Below are 20,061 nucleotides of genomic sequence, written 5' to 3' on the forward strand. Positions count from 1 at the left end.
TATCTTTAACAGCTGTCAGAGACACTGCTTCTCTAAAAAGGTCACCAAATTCCCCTACACTGGAAATATTTGTCAGTTATTATGGCAGGTGACCTTCATAGAAGTGGGACAACAGAAGCCAGGAGTCACATGAGGCCGAGAATAGCTGGTGCAGGATGTGCAACGCAGACCCTCCACGGGGTACGACATGCAGACAGGAGCAGCTGTGGAGGTGGCAGGCAACTCGTCGCTGCGTGCGACCCTGTCTGCAAGAGCTGCCCCTCGGGAGAGTGTTGCTCAAGACCTCTCAGAGAAGCCTAGAGGTTCTGCAAACAATGAAGATGAAATCTGGCTGAGAAGTGGACTCACAGATGCCGTTTGACCCACTGTGGCTCCACATCAGATTCCATTTTCCCAAGTTTCATTGCTAAAAGAAAGGTGGAAAAATCACTACAATACATGGTAGTTAAAAAAAAAAAAAAAAAAAAAGGTATCTTTTAAACAGTAAGAAATAAAACAGGGGGCCTTCCCTGGTGGTGCAGTGGTTAAGAATCTGCCTGCCAACGCAAGGGACACGGGTTCGAGCCCTGGTCCAGGAAGATCCCACATGCCGCAGAGCAACTAAGCCGGTGCGCCACAACTACTGAGGCTGCGCTCCAGTGCCCGTGAGCCATTAACTACTGAAGCCCGCGCTCCACAGTAAGAGAAGCCACCACAATGAGAAGCCCGTGCACCACAACGAAGAGTAGCCCCCACTCACCGCAACTAGAGAAAGCCCACACGCAGCAATGAAGACCCAGTGCAGCCAAAAATTAATTAATTATTAAAAAAAGAAATAAAAGTTACGTGGAAAAGGCTAATTTTCAAACAGGATAACAGGACAAGATTTAAGCCAATGGCTTTGGGTAGGAGCTATTAGTTCTGGGATAGCCTCGGTATTCCAAATACAAAATCTTCACACCTATAGAGAAGGGAGAGATGAAGAGTGCAGTGGCTCTGAAATGTTCTCCTTGGGGCTCCCGTGCTGATAACCTCTCCCTTAGAAATCGGCTGCCTTGGTTAATGCGGAATTCAGATATCACCTCTTGTTTTTAAGTTTTCCACAAACATAGGGATTCAGGTAGATGTGCTGGTATGAAGTTTAAAGTAGGGTTTCTTAATCCTGGCATTACTAAGCTGGATAGTTCGGTCCTGGCAGGCTGTCCTGTGTACTGTGGGATATTTAGCAGCATCTCCAGCCTCTATCTCACTAGATGCCAGCAGCACACCCAGCTGTGACAGCCAGTGTCTCCAGACATTGCCAAATGTCCTCTGGGGGACAAAAACAGCCCCTGGTTGAATACCTCTGGCCTAAAGAAATCGCTCTTGCTTCTAGCCTTTTACTTAAAAAGCACAGTATTTCTAATTTAAAATGTTAATTCAATTAAAATTTTTTAACTAGGATCTCAATCTAAAAGCGATCCCAGATAATTCTGATGAGGAAATTATGCTATCATTGCAATTCCTAAATTTAAAAGTATGCATACATTTTAACACTGGAAGGTATTTATGGAAGTTTGAAATTGGAAGAATCATTAATTATATACCCCTTGTTGAAATAATCCTCGTATTACTGATTTTTCCATTTTTGAATTTTCATCCATTTTTGAAACCAAAGGAGCAATCTGTTCCTGGGCAAATTTTTTAACTGTAGGGAAAAAAAAAATACTGCTAAGTCTTTATTTTATTAATATGACATGTATTACTGTTTTCAAAAAAATTTTTTTAATTAATGTCAAAAATTCCATTCACAAACTTAGATGAATACCTCTCCCAATCATGTCACATGTCATGTGATCTCACATTGTAGGCCCAAGTAATGACCAGAGGAATACTGTGGTGAAATTGACACGTTCACTCACCTGCGCTCTTTATCATCATCTCCTCATCTGTAAATGTTTGCAGAGGGGCATAGGGTTGTGCCTTATTTGTTGTTTTGAGTCCAGCTTCTGACTGGGAAGATTTTAGGACATGAGGAGGATTTTTCCAGGAAGACAGGCAAATTGGGAAGTTTCTTCTTAGCTGTAGGAACAGTCCCCATTGAATAAGGAACACACACACAAAAGGGAAGAAAAGTACTGGAACATCAGTTTCTTTGGGAATAACTTTATAACCCATTCTTATAACTTCTTTCAGCAAAATAAGGGAGATTGGGACTTCCCTGGTGGCGTGGTGGTTAAGAACCCACCTGCAATGCAGGGGACATGGGTTTGAGCCCTGGTCTGGGAAGATCCCACAGGCCGTGAAGCAACTGAGCCCATGTGCCACAACTACTGAGCCTGCGCTCTTCCCGTGAGCCACAACTACTGAAGCCCGCACGCCCTAGAGCTCACGCTCTGTAACAAGAGAAGCCACTGCAATGAGAAGCCCGCGCACTGCAGCAAGGACCCAATGTGGCCAAAAATAAATAAATAAAATAAATTTATAAAAAATCATAATAATAAGGGAGATTAACCTGGCACATTATTTTAAGATTCACCGTCTTGTAACCAAAATCGCAAATTGGTTTGTTAACATATATCTCCTTTATCTGGCAATGAGCTGTTCTGAATAAACACATTTCCCAGATAATTAACTTCTACCTTCAAGGAAACAGAACTTTAGGGGTGGAACTCATTCTTAAAATGTCATACTTCTCTAACTTCTTGGATAAGGGAAACCGGACTTCTAAGAGTACTGACTGCCCACTGTGAAGAGAATTCTCTCGTGGGGCAGGAATGAGTGAGGGCACAGGGGCAACTGAGGGAGCAGAGCACCCCAGCCCACCATGCCTGGCTGCAGGCAGCTGTGGTTTTTTGGTTTCCATGGCCAGTTTTGTTTTTTCAGCTTCTCATTAGTAAGAGAGCATATGGGTTAAGAAGAAAATGGGTTCTGGAGCCTGAAAGAACCAGTTTCAGTCTGATATTTACTATGTGATCTTGGGCAAGTGGTTTTTAACCTCTCAGTTAAAATCTCTCAGTCTTAGTTCCCTTCCTTGGAAAGTTTTGTATTAATAAAGCAATTAATGAAGCAATCCTCAACAAGGGTTTAGTGTGGGACCCACCGTACAATAAGGGCTCAGCAAACGGAAACGACTAATTCTACTCTGATCCCTAAGAACACAGTCGTGGTGGTCATAACAGGAGTCATGGTTGTAACTTAGTTAAACTGCAAGGTTAGCTCTTCCTGCCATTAGTGTGTCCCCCTGTTGCAGGGCCCCAAATCCTTCAAGTCAGCAAAGGATTTGCTACAATTTTGTTGAGAAAAAGAGACCATTCAATTTCGAATGCTTGTTATACCTTCCCAATATTATTCTGTAGAATTTTAGTACAGGGGAAACAAATGAGGAATTAGTCTTTCCCTGAACATAAAACAAAACAAAAACATGCCAAGTGAAAGAAACCAGCCACTAAATATCATATGAGTCTATTTCTAAGAAATTTCCGGAACAGGCAAATCCATAGAGACACAAAGTAGAGTGGTGGTTGCCTGGAGCTCAGGGTAAGAATGAAGAGTGACTGCAAAAGGGCACAATGATCTTTCTGGGGTGATGGACATGTTCCAAAACTGGATTGTGGTGATGGTTGCACACCTCTGTATATTTACTGAAAACTACTGTATTATACTCTTAAAAATAGTGAATTATATTGCTCTGTAAATTATATATCAATAAAGCTGTTTTAAAAACTGGTGTTTTCCTTTCATTCACCAAAAAAAACCCCAGAATACACTGAGCATCTGTCAAATGCCTAAGAGCACATGTAGGGATGAAGTTCACCAGCTTCTGAGAAGCTTAGGATCTAGTTAGGACAAGATACAGTGCATGGAACAGGCAAGAAACAAAGCCAAGCTTTGCAGATTAAAAAGCAAATGTAGTAAGATGCTGCAGTATATTTTCTCAATAGTTTTGAGTGTACACTGAAAAGCTTATTGATAAAAAGAGAAAAAAAGCAAGAGTCACCATATTTGAAACCATTGTTAATCTCCCCTACATATCGGTCAATCTTTGCAGTTCTGTGTCTTAGATATATTCTGCTTTGGATTCACCTGGGAAAAAGGAACACTGGCCAGTCAGAAAAAAAAAGTGTCTGTCTCAATTTTTCTAGCTAATTTTGTTTTGAGAACAAGGAGACAGATAATTCAGGGCAAAGTTGCATGGAACATTTTTTTCTCATTAAAAGACAGAGCTGGGACATGAAAACTTTGGACTAGTTAAAAGGAAGGGGGCGGGGGCTTCCGTGGGGGTGCAGTGGATGAGACTCTGTGCTCCCAATGCCAGGGGCCTGGGTTCGATCCCTGGTCAGGGAACTAGATCCCACATGCCTGCCACAACTAAGGAGCCCACCTGTCGCAACTAAGACCCTGTGCAACCAAAATAAATACACAAATATTTTAAAAAAAAGGAAGGGGGAGACATGAGATACTGTCCTCTTCCTGATGAAACAGATGACATGAATGAAAAAGCAGGGTAAGGAGAAGCCAGGTAAGAAATGCAAATGTGAAGGGGCCTAGGCGAGGGGACGTGCAGGGGAGTGGTGCCAAGTAGCAGGAGGAGAAAGAGTGATCAGCAACAGCAGCAGGCACAAAGCGGGAAGAAGAATGGGAGAACGGATGCAACTAAGTGTGGGTGCGATTTTGCTCAGTGGCTGGATGGGGCGCTCAATATGTATCCAAATGAATGAAAGAATGGGCCAGGCCATCTTCTCCACAAAATGCTCATGAAACTTGCCTATTACATTTCAAAAGCTGCAATACATTGCACACATTTCTTATTTCTAGGGGAGATTTACTTCACTAAACTCACTACAGAATTCGTTGTGTCTCTTTGTCAATATATCACCTTTCTACCGAAGTTTATCTTTAGCAGAATGCCCAGCACTGAGAAACAAGCCAGTGGGTCTCACTACACCCATTTCTCCCTGCTGACACAACTGTGACCCCCTTAGTCTCAATATTGCTACTGACAAAGTAGACGACTGCTCAACACAGAGCAATTACTTTAGACACAAGATAAGAGAAGCAAATGTCCTTTAAAAAGTGGTATACAAGTGTAGGGGGAGATTATTGAAGATGCTTATCATAAAATACAGTGGCTATATACCCTAAGTGAATGGAATCCATTTTTAACCGAACCATTGAAAGATAACACCTATCCTTTTTGGCAGAAAAAAAATTTCCTTTTAACATGACAGCTTTTAATAAAGGAGATGTTTCCTTGCCTTGCCTTTAACCGCTCAGCCCAAGGTTTCCACGATGATTTTCAACTGTCCCCTGCCCTTCAGTGTTGACCTCAGCCTCTGCAGATTTGGTGCCCACTCCATCAAAATGATTTTCCACAGTTATAAGCCATTGTACCACATCATCACATTTTTTTGTATAGAGCAGCAATTGCTACTTGAATGGAATAATGGTTATTTATGCCTTGCCAAATACTTTTCGAAGCTTGAGTTTCATCTGTTTCCTACTCAACTGCCTAGAGTTCTGTTGCACCCAGAAGTCCTAATGATCAAATCTGGGGTCTGCAGACCCCTAAAGGCAGAACAACGAAGTCCACAAACTTGGATGGGGGAAAAACTATATTTTATTTCATGAACCTCTAACTGAAATGTAGCATTCCCTTTGATTATGAATGTAGGCAACAAGTTACAGTAGTACTGAGTTATCTGTGACTGTCACTAAAAGAAATTACAGATATTTTTATATCAAATAACAGTTGAAATACTGTTGGTGCTCATCACTACTTCAAAATTATAGTAGTTATTCAAACTGCTGTCAGGTCTTATTTAAGAAGCACATAGTCCTATATCACAATGTAAAATATTTTTATCACTTTTATTGTAACTGATTTCCTCTGTGATCCTATATATTTAAATTTATGAATTTTAAAACATTTTGAGAAAAGGTCTAAAAATTCGACTGCACTGCTGTTTACTTTCCACAGATGGCACAAAAACAGGTTAAGAACACCTGACTGCTGAGTGTCCTGGTGAAACTTTTGCTAAACTCATGTGAGTGGATCACAATCCTTCTCCATTACGTTCCAGTACTGTTCGAAACATCCTTAAAGCGCGTCAAGTCAAGAAGCTTTCGCATGTCTGAATGGTAAAAAGAAGACACAGGAGAGGTGCTGCGATCAACTGCGAAGACCCACCTCGGCTTTTCCAAAGGACAAGTTCTGATAAAACAAGAGGGCTTCACCTTAAACCGCGACAGTCATTGGTTCCCACCACATGTGCCCTCCTGGCTCTCCTCACTGCATGTGTGCATGAATGTGTATTCTTTTTTTCGTATTTTGATTCCATTCTAGTACCAGAGTTCACAGGGTTCATTCTAGCCAGATTTTCTTATGGTAACTTCTGACACTGAGAAACCTGCCTATGACTCATGATCTAGGATGAATTTGCTTATTCAAACCTAGTCCACATATAAAATCATTTCAGAACTGCTACATACCACTGTGAGAATCAAATTAATCAGAGAGCTGTGTCCAGTTCTGTCTTTAGCCTCATGGTTCCCAGTCAAAACATTGTTTCTGAAAGTTCTTTCTTCCCCACCCCTGTATCTCAGTGTGGTTGTGTGATTCACTTGTAATGATTCTGGGACCAATTCCAACATTCGAGAGGCTTCCCCACACCAACAAGCAGTTTTCCAGCGCCAGTTGAGTGCCCTACCATTCAACTCAATTCTGACACTATCTACCTGTGAAAGCAGCTCTTTTGCCCCATTCCTCCCCGCCTCTAACCTTCAAAAACCTAAATACAGGAATGAGAGCACTAGGCAATTTAACCTAACTCCTGGCTTATGCTCTCCTGAATGCACACCATGCCTTGCCTAACCTGTTGATCCCTTTCCTGGAAAGAATAACTAGCTCCTACCCCCAACATCCCCCATAGCAATCCTGCAGGCAGATCACTGGGCAAGATAACAGTGAAGAGAACCAGAGAGCCTGCACACAATGGAGAATGATGCAGAATCCAACCTCCTGCCTCAATGATTCACTGAGATTCTTCCCCCTTTTTTCCCTTTAAAAACTGTCACGGCTGAGCAGAATCTTCAGAGCTGGTCTCGGGACATGAGCCCACCTTTTCCCCAGATTTCCAGCTTTTCTGATTAAAGCATCTTTCCTTCCTTCTGACAGTTGCCTCTCAATTATTGGCTTTTAAGTCGTGAGCAGCCGAACCTGAGTTCTGTAACAGATTTTGGCACCAAACGTGGGGCTGCGCTCTTGGGGCATCTAGTTGCTTCTGGCAATCCTGAGTTGGAGCTGCCAGCTGCAGTGACTTGCAGGGTTGACCTCGGTGAACGGGCTGCTCATGGCTAGCCAGCCCTGACACGGGATTCTCAAGTAAGTTCCAGCAGCTGCTGGAAGGAACTATTCATTCCAGGGATTTTTCCTGCCTCTCCCCCTGCTTGGCCAGCTGCCAATTTTCACTTTTGGTCAGTGGAAATGGAAATGTGCACTTGGATGAGCTATGAGCTCCAGGACCAGTAAGTGAAGACTGGACTTGGTTTTCTCTGCCTGTTAAGAGAAAAAAGTTTTCTTGGATAGCTGCTTTTGATAACAGATTGTGTGAGTTTCTTTGCCTTTAAGTGATCTGTATTTGCTTTTGAAATCTTTTGTCACTTTGGTTACCTAGAGTTTTGAAACTTTTTGATATCTTTCACAAACTTCTCAAATATCTACTTAAAGTTCCTTTGCCCTCCAGCTAACTTTGGGATGTTTCAGAGGGGCCTTGAGGCATTTCAGAGAGAACTATTTAATAGTATCATTTGGTATGTTAAATTACATGGAGAGCATTACCACGAGTGATAAAACTATTTAGAATATACTGTATGGATAAATGCTATTAATACAGACATTCTAAAAATTATATAAAATTTCTGAAATTTGGATATGCCCCGGTATATTATAATTCTAGTTGTTATCTTAAAATGTCGTATGTCACAGCAACTTGGTTATGCTTCTTTGTCAAAAACATTGTAATCAGATCTTTAACCTTGACTTTTTAAGTCCCTTATCATTCAAAGACACTTAAACTGATGCTTGGCAAAACTGCTTCATCTTCAAGAAGATTTATAGAAAGGACTTTTTGACAAGTCCAGTTTTTTGATAACTTTTAAATCATACTGCTGAACTGGGTAAGATATTCAAAAAGTCTAACGGAAACTCTGATTTCATAAAACTGTTAACAAAAAAGGATTAGTTACATAAACTTGAGTAAACTGAATATGGTTATAATTTTTTTGGTTTTGTCTGAAATACTACTGGCTTTTAATCTGTATTTTTCCAGATGTAAGGAAACCTTTCCCTTAAGCTCATCATGACTTACAGCAATTTGGTAAATTATCCATTTGTAAGCAGAATTGAAACATTTACTTTTTCTGTCTGATCCCTCCAGAGACTGGGAACTCTTAGGTTCCCAGCAGCTTTATCAGAGAAATTAGGAAGGCCACCTCCTTACAGATACAAAAATCTCAAGGTATTTTGTGAACCTCAGGAAGCAAGGAATTCACCGCCATCTGTAAGGCAAACTCTTTGCCCCTGAGTTGGATGACACCTGGAGACTGCAGTGTCAGATCACACAGGTTAAGGGCTCAGCCCCACGACGGCCCACACTCCACATCCCCACACACCAACTGCAAGCCCAGGTTGTCACCTGGGCTTCAGACCCACTAGCTATACATGGGAAGTCCCCATTCCCCCTCCCTGGGTTCATTTGATTTGCTAAAGCAGCTCTAGAGAACTTAGAAGAGCATATTACTTATGGGATTAATGGTTTGTTATAAAAGGATACTACTCAGGAACAGCCAGATTGTAAGCAGGTAGAGTAGGAGGTCCCCAGAGAGAGAAAACCAGGTATGGCTTTCTTGACATGAGAAGCCACTTTTGGCCTAAGCCATTTTGTGATCTAAGCTTGGTCACGATGCTTGCACTAAAACATGTCTAACTAATGATCTTAAGGAAAGTGAGTGAATGCAGGAAAAAAGGAAAAGAAGTTAAGAATCCATAGATCAGTGATAAAATAGTCCCAAGGTCCTCTTCAAGGGATATGCATCACAAACTGACACATATCTTTGAGTTCTGCAGGAACTAAGGGCCCCATCCAAGAAGAGGATGATGTTGACCTTGTCTGACCCTTCAGTCAACTAAAGCTTGGACTCTATCAACCTTTGCCCCAATTCTATGTTAATTCTCCTCTGCTCGAGCCCCCTCATGAATATGCAGGTACTCTTAGCATAAAACTTCCCCAATTTTGCTGTTGGGAAAGATCTCCTTACTTAGCAGCAAATAATAAATCCTTCTCCTGATCTTTGGCTTGGTTGTGAGAAATGGAATATTTCCTGCCATATCAGTAAACAAAGGATGTCAGTCAGCAGCACTTGCAGCCCTCCAAAGTGAGCTGGTGAGCCCTGAGGGAACTCAGGAAAAAAGAATACCTGCCACCTAGCCGCCATCAGACTGCAGCCACTCCCTACGGTGAGCCCTGAGGAAACTCAGGATGTGAAAATACAGGATACTGGTCCCAGCTAGCTGAGGTGCATATCAAAGGAATGATTTCAGTGAGCCCAGACTCTTGCATCTTCCCATACAGTCCACAATCGTGTCTTCTGGCTCAACACCCACCAAGAGGTGAAGACAGTTTTTCGGGTAACAGGATAAAGAGATGTATAGGGCAAGATATGGGGACAGGTATCAGAGCTTCCATGCTCTCTTTCCAAGAGAACCACACTCACAGCACCTCAATGTACTCACACCAACTGGGAAACTCAGAACCCTGTCCTTTTGGATTTCTATGGGGGTTTCATGTGACCCCTGATTCAACCTCTAGCCCCTCTTCCCTCCCAGGAGGTTGAGTGGGACTGAAAGTTCCAACTCTCCAAGCCTGTGGTTCATTTCCCTGGCAACCAGCCCCCATTCTTGGGTGTTTCCCAAGTCACCTCATTAACATAAACTCAGGCGCGGTTGAAAGGAGCTTGTTTTGAATAACAAGACACCCATTTAATCTTTAAGGCTCTGAAGTGATTTCAGGAACTGAGGACAAGAGACCAAATATTTTAACAAAAGATGCTCCCATTGCTCTTGTTACCTAAGAAATCCCAATGTTTTGGGAGCTGTGAGCCAGGAACCGTGGAGAAAGACCAAAACATACATTTATTGTTACAGAGAAAAACCACAGGTCCAAAATGGCATCACTTGTGCTAAAGTGCATGATATCAAACCTAGATTTAATACGTGACGTAACTGCAGTTTTGACCTTCCCCGGAAGTATAATCCAGAAAATTTGGAATTTTCTGGTCAGTACCAATGAGACTGTCTGTCACTTGGGCCCTCTCCATCCCTCTCACCAAGAGGAAGCAGCAGCAATGTACCTGATAAAAGAAAAAAAACACCTGGGTGCACGCCTTCTCTCACATGTCCTGACCCCAAATAGCCCTTTCTCTTCTTTTGCCCAACCCTCCTGTTTAGAGAAAATCCTTCCATTTTGAACAGCTCTTAAGAATGACCTTCTGTTTACTAGATGGGATGCCACCCAATTCATGACCATTGAATAGAGCCAGTTAGATCTTCAAATTTACTTGGTTGAATTTTGTTTTTTAACATTATTATAAATCACAACATCAGAACTCGTAATACAGTGAGATTCATTTACCACAGCCTGAATTCCATCTTCCCTCTACACGCTGGTTCGATTTTATTTTTATATATAAAATAACATTCACCTTTGTGGTGTATGGTTTCATGGGTTTTGACAACTTCAGAGTTGTGTATCCAAACACAATTCCTCACAGAATAGTTCCATCCCTCCCCAAATTCCCTCATGTTGCCCACTTTGTAATCAACTCCTTCCCCTATTCGTTGGAAGTACAATCAAAACTCTAACCAAGAATGTGTCCAATGATTGCCTTTTCCAAGCCTGCATCCAGAAGACTGACGCAGACACACACACGCTCACAGCCTTATAGTCACCAACCTCAACCTGGTCTTTCTCGTTCTCTGAAATGATTATCTCAGAGCACTCAAAGCTTCACCCCTCACTGGCAGCTTATAACCTCTTCTACTAGAGAAAATAAATGCCAACAAATGGGAACCGCCTCAACTTTTCACCACCAACCCCATACATTGTCCTGCACCTGCACCTATTTTTTCTCTTCCCTCCTAAGGCCAGTCCCTCTACCTCTTCTCTGGATCCCACCCCTCCAACCTCTGCAGGGTGCTCAGCCATACTTTTGTCTTCCATGTTTTTTCCATTTCTCCCTGCTCTAATTCTGACCATGTGAGCCATCCTTGAGCCTGGCATCTGCTTCCGGTGACCAGCCTCTCCCCTTCCTTCCTTCACAGCCACACATTGCTGAAGAGTTGCTCTAATAGCTGTCTCTACTTCACTCCTCAGCCCACCCCAACATGGCTCTGCCCCCCACCAATCAGCAGGATCTCCTCCCTTCAAGATCAAACATTTCCATGCTTTTCGGAGTTCAATTTATTCACTGCAGCTGACTCAGTTCAGCTGAGCGCCCCCTCCTTTCAGATGCTCCATCTCTCCGACTCCCAGGACACTCGGCTCTCATTCTCTTCGCATTCGTTCCCGCCCCACGTTCCTCAGCCCCCTCTAGCTTCTCCCTTGCGCCCCATTTGACCCTGAAGTGTTGGGGAAGTTTGACAAAGACTCTCCTTAACCAAAGGAGTCGAGCTCCTCTTTCTGCTAGGTCCCAACCTTGGGCTGAGTTCAAGTGCCCCTCTATCCAGTTTTAGTAAGAATCCTGCTGGGACAGATTAATGAAAATCCCCTATCCTTGGTATCTCAACACTTTGGTCCACCTTTGGCAAGATCCTGTAGAGCGTGGGTCTAGCAAGAATCCCCCTGATTTCTGCTGTTTTCTCTTTTAATTTTCCACCCACTGACCCCCACCCTGCTTCTTGGCTATAAATATCCATGTGTCCTTGTATTTGGAGTTGAGCTTTGATCTCACATCCCTACTGCAAAACCCCAATGCAGTAGTCCCTTCCTGAATAAAGTCTTCTTTACCATCTTTTACAAGGGTCATGAACTAGTTCTTTTCTTTTTTTAACAAGCTGTTGTAGTGGGTGGAAGGGAATGGACGGACTCTTATACTTTATGGGTTAGTGTAAAAACTGATGTAATTATAAGGCCAGCAGGTCCGGGGAAGGGCCCAGGGAGCCAGACGGAACCCCCGCCAAAGTGGCTGATGCAACCGACACCTGACATTGCCACAACACCCAAAAAGGGCTGCTTCACACAGCAAGCACCTCCCCTGCGTCCACCCCTATAAATTTTGTTCGTGCCCACACCCCGGCGCGACTTCTCTGGCCCCTTTCTCTCGGATCAGTGAACCTCGCCCGGGAGCGTTCCCAAATAAAGCTTGCTTAAGCTCTCCTCCATTTTTTGGTGCCGTTCCTTACATTTGGTGCCGAAACCCGGGAGGGGTACCCAGCCCCACAAATTACCGCGGGGCCACCCCTCCCGACCGGGGACCTTTGCTCACCCACCCGATCTGGCAGAAGCGGGGTAAGTCCCTCCTTCGTTCCCCTCGACCCCCGGGGACCCTACCCATCGGACTCCCTGGCCTTAACCGCGGCCGCGTCAGGGACTCCTCCGTCTTCCCTCCGAGCCTCGGGCGATTGTGGAGACGTCCCAACCGCCTGACTGCTCTCCGATCCGCAGTGACCAGAGATTGAGACCAGAGACGTCTCTCTCTTTCTCTGTTCACCCGGGGACAGACCGGAGGTCATGGGGACTTCAGAATCCAAACCAGATCCTAAGGCACCCCTGGGGTGTCTCCTGGCCAACTTTACAAAACTCGGCTTTTCTCAAGATCTCCGCCGCGGGCGGCTCATATTCTATTCCACCAAGGCCTGGCCACAGTACCCTCTAGACAATCAATCTAAATGGCCTCCTGAAGGAACTTTCGATTTCAACATCCTCCGCGATTTAGATAACTACTGCCGCAGGACGGGCAAATGGTCCGAGGTCCCCTACGTCCAGGCCTTCTGGTATTTACGCTCCCGCCCTTCCCTCTGCATCGACTGTTCCACTTCCCAGATCCTCGCCAAACAGACATCTCCTACATCCAAGCCCCTAATTTCCTTTGATGATGACCCCTCTCCACTAGCCGACCCACCCGAATCTCTCGCCTCTCCCCCGTCCAGAGCTCCTCTCCAACCCCCACCCTACCCTGGACCGGCCCCTCTCCCTCCCGAGCCCACTCCATCGCCCCCCACCGCTCCCCCGCTCCCCCCGGCAACCTCCCCCTTGGCCCCCCCTTCCCCCGCTTCCTCTCCCTCCGTCCCTCTCTCATCACCCCTCTCCTCGCCAGTCAGCTCACACACCCACTCCCACCACCACGACTCCCAGGACCCAGACCTTCTAGTTCATGTTCCCTTTTTCCCTTCAAGATCTCTCTCAAATAGAAAAGCGATTAGGCTCCTTTTCCGCCGACTCCTCCCGCTACATCAAAGAATTTCGCTACCTCTCTCAAGCTTACGATCTAACCTGGCACGACATCTTTGTGATCCTATCTTCCACTCTGACACCCGACGAGAGGGAACGAATTCAAACTGCTGCCCGAAACCACGCAGATCAGGTCCACCTCACTGATAACTCTATGCCCGTCGGAGCCACTGCCGTTCCTGGCACCGTTCCTGGCACCGATCCGGGCTGGAGTTATCAGGACGGCCAAGACGGTCGCCGCAAACGCGATCTAATGATCCAATGCCTCTTGGCTGGTATGCAGGCTGCCTCCCACAAGATTGTCAACTTCGAAAAGCTAAAAGAGATAACCCAAGAGCCCAATGAAAATCCAGCCGTTTTTCTCACCCGCCTTACAGAGGCCCTAACTCTCTACACCCGCTTGGACCCTGACACCCCCGCAGGCGCAACGGTCTTGGCCACCCTCTTTATCACCCAATCAGCCCCTGATATCAGAAAAAAACTTAAGCGGGCAGAGGACGGCCCCCAGACTCCCATCCGAGACCTGGTAAAAATGGCCTTTGAAGTCTACAATGCCCGTGAAGATTTGGTAGAGTCCAGCCGACAGACCCAAGCCCTCGTAGCCGCCCTGCGGCTGGCCATCTCCCATGGACAACATCCACGGGACCCGCCGAAGGCAACCCCACCAGGGGCCTGCTTCAAGTGCGGAAAAGAGGGGCACTGGGCTCGCCAATGTCCCAATCCCCGGCCTCCTTCCAAGCCCTGCCCTGGCTGCGGGCTAGCAGGCCATTGGAAAAGTGACTGCCCTACGGCCGGCCCTCCCTCAGCGCCTCCACGCGGAGGGCGAACCGACCCGATGGCTCTACTACTCGAACTCCTGGAACTGGCTGACGACTGACATCACCCGGACTCGAAAGACCCCCATCACCCGCGCCGAACCCAGGGTAACGCTACAGGTAGCAGGTAAGTCCATCTCATTCCTGGTGGACACGGGGGCTACCTATTCGGTCTTGCCTACATATTCCGGGCCAGTTTTTCCTTCCCAGATCTCGGTTATGGGCATCGACGGTAAGCCGTCCTTCCCCCTCCAGACCGTCCCCCTTTCATGTTACATCGAGAGGCTCCCTTTTACTCATTCTTTCTTAGTCATACCGTCCTGCCCGGTTCCTCTGCTAGGTCGTGATGTTCTCTTCCAATTAGGGGCCTCTCCAACTGGCCAGGCTTGATCCTAAGGCCCCCTCCTCTCAACTCCTGCTCCCCCTCCTCTGTCTGGTAGCGGAACCCTCTCCCTCCTCTCTCCCTCCTCACATCTCCCCCAACCGGATAGACCCCCAGGTCTGGGATACCTCAAAACCCATAATAGCGACACACCATCCCCCTGTCCTAATCCGTCTAAAAGACCCCTCCAAGTTTCCATCCAGGCCCCAATTCCCCATTTCTGAAACTCATCTAAGGGGCTTACAACCTATTATCACCAGACTCTTAGACCAGGGGCTCCTCATCCCCATGGACTCTCCCTGCAACACCCCCATCCTGCCTGTCCGCAAGGCCTCAGGAGATTACCGCCTGGTCCAGGACCTCCAACTGATCCATGAGGCAATAATTCCCCTCCACCCAGTTGTGCAAAACCCATACACTTTGCTCTCCCATATCCCCCGTCCACCACCCGTTTTACGGTCCTCGATCTCAAAGACGCCTTCTTTTCTATCCCCCTACACCCTGATTCCTACTTCCTTTTTGCTTTCACCTGGACAGATCCGGATACCCAGGCTTCCCGCCAGCTCACCTGGACGGTTCTTCCCCAGGGCTTCCGCGACAGCCCCCCACCTCTTTGGCCAGGCTCTGGCGCCGGGACCTCGCTTCCTGCCCTCTCACCCCCAGTATAGTCCTCCAATACGTGGATGACCTCCTCCTCTGTAGCCCATCTCTCAGCCTCTCAAAACAACACACTGCTGACCTCCTCAATTATCTCGGCTCTCGCCAACCAAGGCCCAACTGTCTACACCCTCAGTAACCTACCTGGGGATTCACCTTACCCCCACAACAAAGCCGACCGCACCCAGGCCATCTGCGACCTCCAACCTCCAGAGACAGCTGACCAGATTCTCTCCTTTCTGGGCCTAATAGGATTTTTCCGACACTGGATCCCTAACTTTGCTCTTCTTGCTAAACCCCTATATTTGGCTGCTAAAGAAACCCCCCCAAGGACCCCTTACCTCTCCCTCCCAGAACTTACCTTTTCCCCCTTTAAGAGTCCCCATATTTCTTGATTTAGAAAAAAAGAACCTCACAATTTGCTATGGCAGCCGCCCAAACTTAACTAATGATGCACTCCCTTGCAATTCATCCCTCCCTGTAACTACGCCAATGGGGGCCCCACCAGGCTTGTTCTTTTGGTGTAATGGCTCCCTTACAAAAAAGGTCAACTCTTCCTCCCCCTTCCCATGTATCCCCGTCACCCTTGTTCCACAACTCACATTATATGGCCAAGCCGAATTTCTCTCACTTACCACACAACTCTCTAGCCGACAGAAAAGGGCCATCTTACTCCCTATGGTCGCAGGCATTTCCCTCGCCTCCTCTCTCCTCGCTGCGGGCATCGGAGGAGGAGCCCTAACACACAGTGTCTCAACATCCCGCGACCTAGAACAGAAACTCCAGCTAGCCATCGAGGCTTCTGCCGCCTCCATCACCTCCCTCCAGCGCCAGATCACCTTAGTAGCCCGAGTTGCCCTCCAAAATCGACGCGCCCTGGACCTTCTGACAGCCGACAAAGGAGGTGCCTGCCTCTTCCTACAGGAAGAGCGCTGCTACTGCATCAACGAGACAGGGGTCGTTGAAGACAATGTAGATGCTCTCCGACGCTTAAAAGAACTCCAACGCAGGCAGCGACAATCCACCTCCCCCGTCCCCGACTGGTGGCGGTCCACCCTCTATACCTGGCTGACACCAGTCCTAGGCCCCTTAATCCTTATCTGCATCCTATTCATGCTTGCACCCTGTTTACTCAGGTTTCTCCGCAGCCGTACACAAGAAGTCTCTCGGGTGGCAGTGAATCAGATGCTCCTCCACCCATAAGCCTTACTACCCACAGAAACCCCCGCTGCCGCCCTCCCCTAACCTCCGGACCGCTCCCTTCCAGCGCCCCCGTACAGCAGGAAGTAGCCAGAGACCAAACGTCGCCCCATTACACCAAAGAAGTCGGGATGTGAGGCCAGCAGGTCCGGGGAAGGGCCCAGGGAGCCAGACAGAATCCCCGCCAAAGTGGCTGATGCAACCGACACCTGACATTGCCACAACACCCAAAAAGGGCTGCTTCACACAGCAAGCACCTCGCCTGCGTCCACCCCTATAAATTTTGTTCGCGCCCACACCCGGGCGCGACTTCTCTGGCCCCTTTCTCTCGGACCAGTGAACCTCGCCTGGGAGCGTTCCCAAATAAAGCTTGCTTAAGCTCTCCTCCGGTTTTTGGTGCCATTCCTTACAGTAATTACTGTCCTAAGTGACAGTAAAGATAGACATACATGTCCTGAGGCCCAGCAATTCCATTTGAATTCATATGCACAATTATAAACATGCGAAGAATGAAATGACATCTGAAATGGTGAAAAATTAAGAATCTAATTATCAACAAAGGAATGCATAAGTCGTGGTATATTGATTTAACAGTATATTTTACAACAGTTAAAGTGAACTAGGGAGCTACATATATCAACATGGATAAGTCTTGAAAATATATTAAGCACAAAAAGTACTTTGCAAAAGGATTTATTCAGGGAGACAGCGTTAATGCACACTTTAAAAACACCAAATGTTAGTATATATTCTCATTGATACACACAGATGTAGTCTAAAAACAGGAAGCATACACATCAGCCTCAGGAGTGTCGTTATGTTGTGATTTCTCTTGTGTTAGGATTCCCACTCTCCTTGTGTGAAACTCACAGCAGTTGAGGTATGTTCAGTAAGTCAAGATGGAGTCATGGCAGAAAATGTGGAGTCCCAGCGTCTTAGTGTGATAAATTAAGAGTGTTAAGGAATTTGTTTGGTAAAGCCTGAGGAAAACCATCACTGAAACAGAAGGAGCAACTGCTGGAGACAAGACCCCTTGGGCACCATGACCATTACACCTACTGGCCGACTCCTTAGAACACTGAGATGACTTGAAGGGTCTTGGTTGGAGGACCCGACTCCTCGCTGCTGGGCTGTTGCAGATGGACGCTGCCAGAAGGCCCTGCTGGAGCAGAAGGCGACTTTGCCTCCATGCTTGTCTCCACACCCGTTGCTGGACCAGGACTGCCACTCATGCTGAAACACCTGCTTTCCGGACTTCTGGGAGTGCTTGTTATCCCCTTGTCTAGTTTCCCTACTTTGACTAACCCGTGCTGTATGCTAATTGTGTGCAATAAACTGAGATCAGCTACCTTTTGTCTGATCTCCAGTCCTGTGATCCAAAACTGGCCTCACTGCTGGGCCTCGGTTACAAGTTACTTCTGTGGAGAGGGTGGAAGTGCAGGGTTTATGTCGGAATTGTTTTATTTCTTAAAAAAGACAGCAAAAGCAGCTTGTGTGGAAATGGGTGCCAGTTGTACTATTTCTCACACTTACCTGTGTTATTAGAAATATTTAATAATAAAAATTTTGATGTTTTAAAATGAATACCTGAACCACGTATTCTTCGGGCTTTCAAAGTAGGCTTGTTTTTAAAAATGCTAGATGTAGGTCTTAAATAATATGTTCAGCATCACACTACAGAACAATTTTATGGACTTCTTAAGAACCTAACTGCAAAATATAATTATACATAATTAAACTAAAGAAACTAGTTTATCCTGGGAACTTTTACCAATGACTCTATTAGTGTCTTTGAAACAAGTCCCCCTGAGATTTAAATCAGGGGTCGCCACTCTTGGCTACATACCCAGATCACCTGGGGGCGCTTAGACTAAAAGATTTCAGCCCCACCAATTCAGACTCTGATCTAACAGACTTAGGATGAAGCCTGGGCTTCTGCATTTCTAAAATGCTCCCTGAGGTGTGTGAGTGGAAAAAAAAATTGTTGCCTGCCAAATCAGTAAACAAAGGATGTTGCAGCCATCAAGCCATCACATTACAGCCACTCCATTGGTGAGCCCTGAGGAAACTCAGGAGACAGCACAGGATACTGGCCCCAGATAGCTTAGGTGCATATCAAAGGAATGATTTCAGTGTGCCCAAAACTCTTGCATCTTCCCATACACAGAAAAGTGCTAAATTCATTAACTTGAGATGTCTGGTTTTCTTTTAATTATCAGCAATCTTTTGATGTTCCTACCACCCGGTCTTTGGTGCAAAAACCCCTATATATCTTGGCCCCTCCCTTACCTCTTTGGAGCAGTCCCTCAGAGTGATGAGAGGCTGTCTCCCCAGCTTGAAGTCCTCAGAATGTCCGCTGAATAAAACAGAATTCTCATCTTTTAGGTTGTGCACTTTTTCAGTTGACAGGTGACTCTCATATGTAGCATGAGCTGGAATCTGTGTTTACATGCTTGACTCATGTCACCCCTTATAACTTTCAAAAGCCAAATTATTCGCTTGTTGAACAAATGATCCACAACTGCACCTTCCCTGCTCCCCCCTTCACCATGCCCCCAGTTGTCTTACTTAAGACTTTTTGGTTTGAACAGGTAACTATGTTCAAAAAAGCTGTTGCCCTATTTCCCATCCAGCCCACTTTCAACATCCTCCATAGGGGATAGGGGAGATCCTTATGTATCCTTTTGGTATTCTTCATATACAGACATAAGCAAGTAGAAATATAGTTGCTTATTTTCCTCCTGGTCCTTCTAAGAGAGCATACTATGTACCATATTCTGGCCTATTTATTTATTTATTTATCTATTTATTTATTTCCCCATGTAGCAATATATTCTGGAGATGTTTCTAACATGTAACAGAATTCCCTTTGTTATTATAAGTAATGCTGAAACAAGGGAGCTCTTTGTTGTGAATGTCTATCTGTATCTTGACTGTGGACTTGGTTACACAAATCTACAAGTGATGAAGTACCACAGAACTATATGTACACATTTCTTGGGAAGAAAACTTCTCTACTGCCTTAGGTTCTAATGGTAGAGGTTGGGTGGGGGGGGGGGTAGGAAATGACTGACAATAAATGGATTTATAGGAGAAAAGATAGTTTCTTTATATCTACAGATGTACTTTCAGGAGGCTTTGTTTAAATTTAGATAATGTTTCTTTCTTGTGGCTGCTGAATGGTCAAATGTTTTAGGTTTAGAGTAATTTTCATACCACTTTGTTGGGCTATCCTTTCCTTGGCGTTGCAATAATATCAATTTCCCGGTTCCAATAACTGTACTACTGAGATACAACCATGGGAGAATCTGAGTGGATGGGGGGACCTCTCTCTACTGTTTGTATTTATGCAACTTCCTATGAATCTAATTACATACTGCAAAGTAAAGTTTCTAAAAAAAAATGCTGCAATGAATAACTTTTGACGTACATTATTTCACATCTGTAGCACAAGCTAGAAGAGGGAAATCTCTGTCAATGTTAAAAATAAATTCAAAATACTGACAAATTTTCTCTAATTGTCCTCCGTAAAAGTTAAACC

At 45.6% G+C, this 20,061-nt stretch overlaps 1 protein-coding gene across 5 annotated transcripts in view; it reads right to left on the bottom strand.

The window, feature by feature from the left end:
* Window positions 1-20,061, bottom strand: part of ACADSB (acyl-CoA dehydrogenase short/branched chain) — a 46,024-nt gene that overhangs the window by 18,366 nt on the left and 7,597 nt on the right. For all 5 annotated transcript variants that reach the window (XR_013824193.1, XR_013824194.1, XM_079899340.1 and 2 more), the window contains exons 2-3: window positions 1,881-2,040; window positions 1,566-1,666 (exon numbers count right to left, since the gene is read on the bottom strand). Coding sequence is in view for 3 of the 5 variants with exons in the window: in XM_079899340.1 (XP_079755466.1) it covers window positions 1,566-1,666; window positions 1,881-2,040 (261 nt within the window). In the remaining 2 variants the exon portion in view is untranslated. The remainder of the gene's footprint in view (window positions 1-1,565; window positions 1,667-1,880; window positions 2,041-20,061) is intronic.

This window comes from Stenella coeruleoalba, assembly GCF_951394435.1.
Source record: "Stenella coeruleoalba genome assembly, chromosome: 16".
In the NCBI taxonomy this organism is placed as follows: Eukaryota; Metazoa; Chordata; class Mammalia; order Artiodactyla; family Delphinidae; genus Stenella; species Stenella coeruleoalba.